General features: G+C 58.6%; 1 protein-coding gene across 1 annotated transcript; it reads left to right on the forward strand.

Moving 5' to 3' along the window:
- The first annotated feature begins 258 nt into the window (after nucleotides 1-258).
- On the forward strand, nucleotides 259-2,011 carry LOC123411684 (berberine bridge enzyme-like Cyn d 4). The gene has a single exon (XM_045104648.1). It carries the CDS (start codon nucleotides 297-299, stop codon nucleotides 1,851-1,853), a length of 1,557 nt encoding a protein of 518 aa, XP_044960583.1. The 5' UTR covers nucleotides 259-296; the 3' UTR covers nucleotides 1,854-2,011.
- Nucleotides 2,012-2,227: the final 216 nt, after the last annotated feature.

Here is a 2,227-nt window from a genome sequence, read left to right on the forward strand (position 1 = left end):
CAGTGAGCACTGCATCGTCTGCGACAAGGGAAAAGAAAACTCTTAGAATATGCAGTACTAAATGATACTGTCTGGTGTGATGTGATTCGGTGGTCAATGCCAAATTACCTTCCATGTATAGCAAGAGTATGAATCTGGACATATCCACCCGAATCAATCTGTAATTCTCTATAATGGTGCCCAGTGGCGTACATCCCATATAGGAGTATATATGGATGCGACCCCAAGACCAAAGGAGCCAATTAGTTTCGTCTACGCTCCATTCTTTCCAAGAAGATCAGTGCGCGAAACAAGCCATGACCTCGTCTCGGAGCTTAGCTCTAGCGCTCCTCTTCAGCCTCCTCTCCTGCTATGCATCCGTCCCTTCCCTAGCTTCCTCCGACGCCTTCCTCCAATGCCTCTCGGCGGCCATACCCAAGCAGCTGCTATACACGCAGAGCTCGCCTTCGTTCACCTCGGTCCTGGTGTCCTCCATCCGGAACCCCAAGTTCTCCACGCCTGGCACGGTGAGGCCGCTCTGCATCGTCACGCCGACCAACGCCTCCCACGTCCAGGCCGCCGTCGTCTGCGGCCGTCGGAACGACGTGCGCGTCCGCGTGCGCAGCGGCGGGCACGACTACGAGGGCCTCTCGTACCGGTCCGCGCGCCCCGAGGTGTTCGCGGTGGTCGACCTGGCCAACCTCCGCTCCGTGCGCGTCGACCAGAAGTCCGCCACCGCGTGGGTGGACTCCGGCGCGACGCTCGGGGAGCTGTACTACGCCATCTCGAAGGCGAGCAACCTGCTGGCTTTCCCGGCCGGCCTGTGCCCGACGATCGGCGTGGGCGGCCATTTCAGCGGCGGCGGGTTCGGCATGCTGCTGCGCAAGTACGGCGTCGCCATCGACAACGTCCTTGACGCCACGCTCGTCGACGCCAATGGGAGGATCCTGGACAAGCAGGCCATGGGGACGGACGTGTTCTGGGCCATCCGCGGCGGCGGCGGCGAGAGCTTCGGCATCGTGCTCTCGTGGCAGGTGAAGCTCGTTCCCGTCCCGCCGACGGTGACAATGTTCAACGTCACAAAGTCCGTCGACCAGGGCGCCGTGGACGTCCTCACCAGATGGCAACAAGTCGCCCCAGCTCTCCCTGAAGACCTTTTCATCAGGGTGCTCGCGCAGAAACAGGAGGCCAACTTCCAGTCCATGTACCTGGGGACGTCGGACACGCTGCTGCCGCTGATGCGCAGCCGCTTCCCGGAGCTCGGCCTGAACCGGACGCACTGCAAGGAGATGACATGGATCCAGTCCGTGCCGTACATCTACCTGGGCAGCGCGGCCAGCGTCGAGGACATCCTGAACCGGACCACGGCCACGAAGTCCTTCAGCAAGGCCACGTCCGACTACGTCCGTCAGGCCATCCCCAGGGAGGCGTGGGTGAAGATCTTCGCCTGGCTCGCCAAGCCGGACTCCGGGCTCATGATCATGGACCCTTACGGCGGGAAGATCGGTAGCGTCCCGGAGTCGGCGACGCCGTTCCCGCACCGTGGCGGGGTGCTGTACAACATTCAGTACATGAATTTCTGGTCGGCTGCCACGGACGGATCGGCGCAGACGAGGTGGCTCAGGGATTTCTTCGCCTTCATGGGGCCGTACGTGAGCAACAACCCCAGGGAGGCGTACGTGAACTACAGGGACCTCGACCTGGGGCTTAATGTCGTCGTGGGGAACGTCACCAGCTACCGGGCTGGGAAGGTTTGGGGCGAGAAGTACTACATGGCCAACTTCCGGAGGCTCGCGGTGGCCAAGGCCAAGGTGGATCCTGACGACTACTTCAGGAACGAGCAGAGCATCCCACCACTAGTGGTGACGAAGTAACGATGAATATACCATGCGATCAAGCTATACAAGCAGTGGAGGAGTGGGTTTCTCTTATATTCAGGTAGCTGGTGGTTAGTCTAGTTGTTCCTACATTGCGTTTGAGTTCTTTCACGGTACCTGTGATAAATATAGACCGTTTATTTCTCTTGATCTAATGGTGGGGAGTAATCTATACTGCTAGTTCACGTCAGCAGTATATGTGTGACCATAACCTGAACAACTGAGCAGTATACGGGTTTTGGGACCAAAATCGTAAGATAAATATCTCAACTAAATCCCGTACGATCTGGATCCGTCCAACCGCCAATGTCGGCCGCGTCCATTTGAGACTCAGGGTGACCCTCATGGCATTCTGCACGTTCGACACATGA

Source organism: Hordeum vulgare, chromosome 7H, assembly GCF_904849725.1.
Source record: "Hordeum vulgare subsp. vulgare chromosome 7H, MorexV3_pseudomolecules_assembly, whole genome shotgun sequence".
NCBI lineage: Eukaryota > Viridiplantae > Streptophyta > Magnoliopsida > Poales > Poaceae > Hordeum > Hordeum vulgare.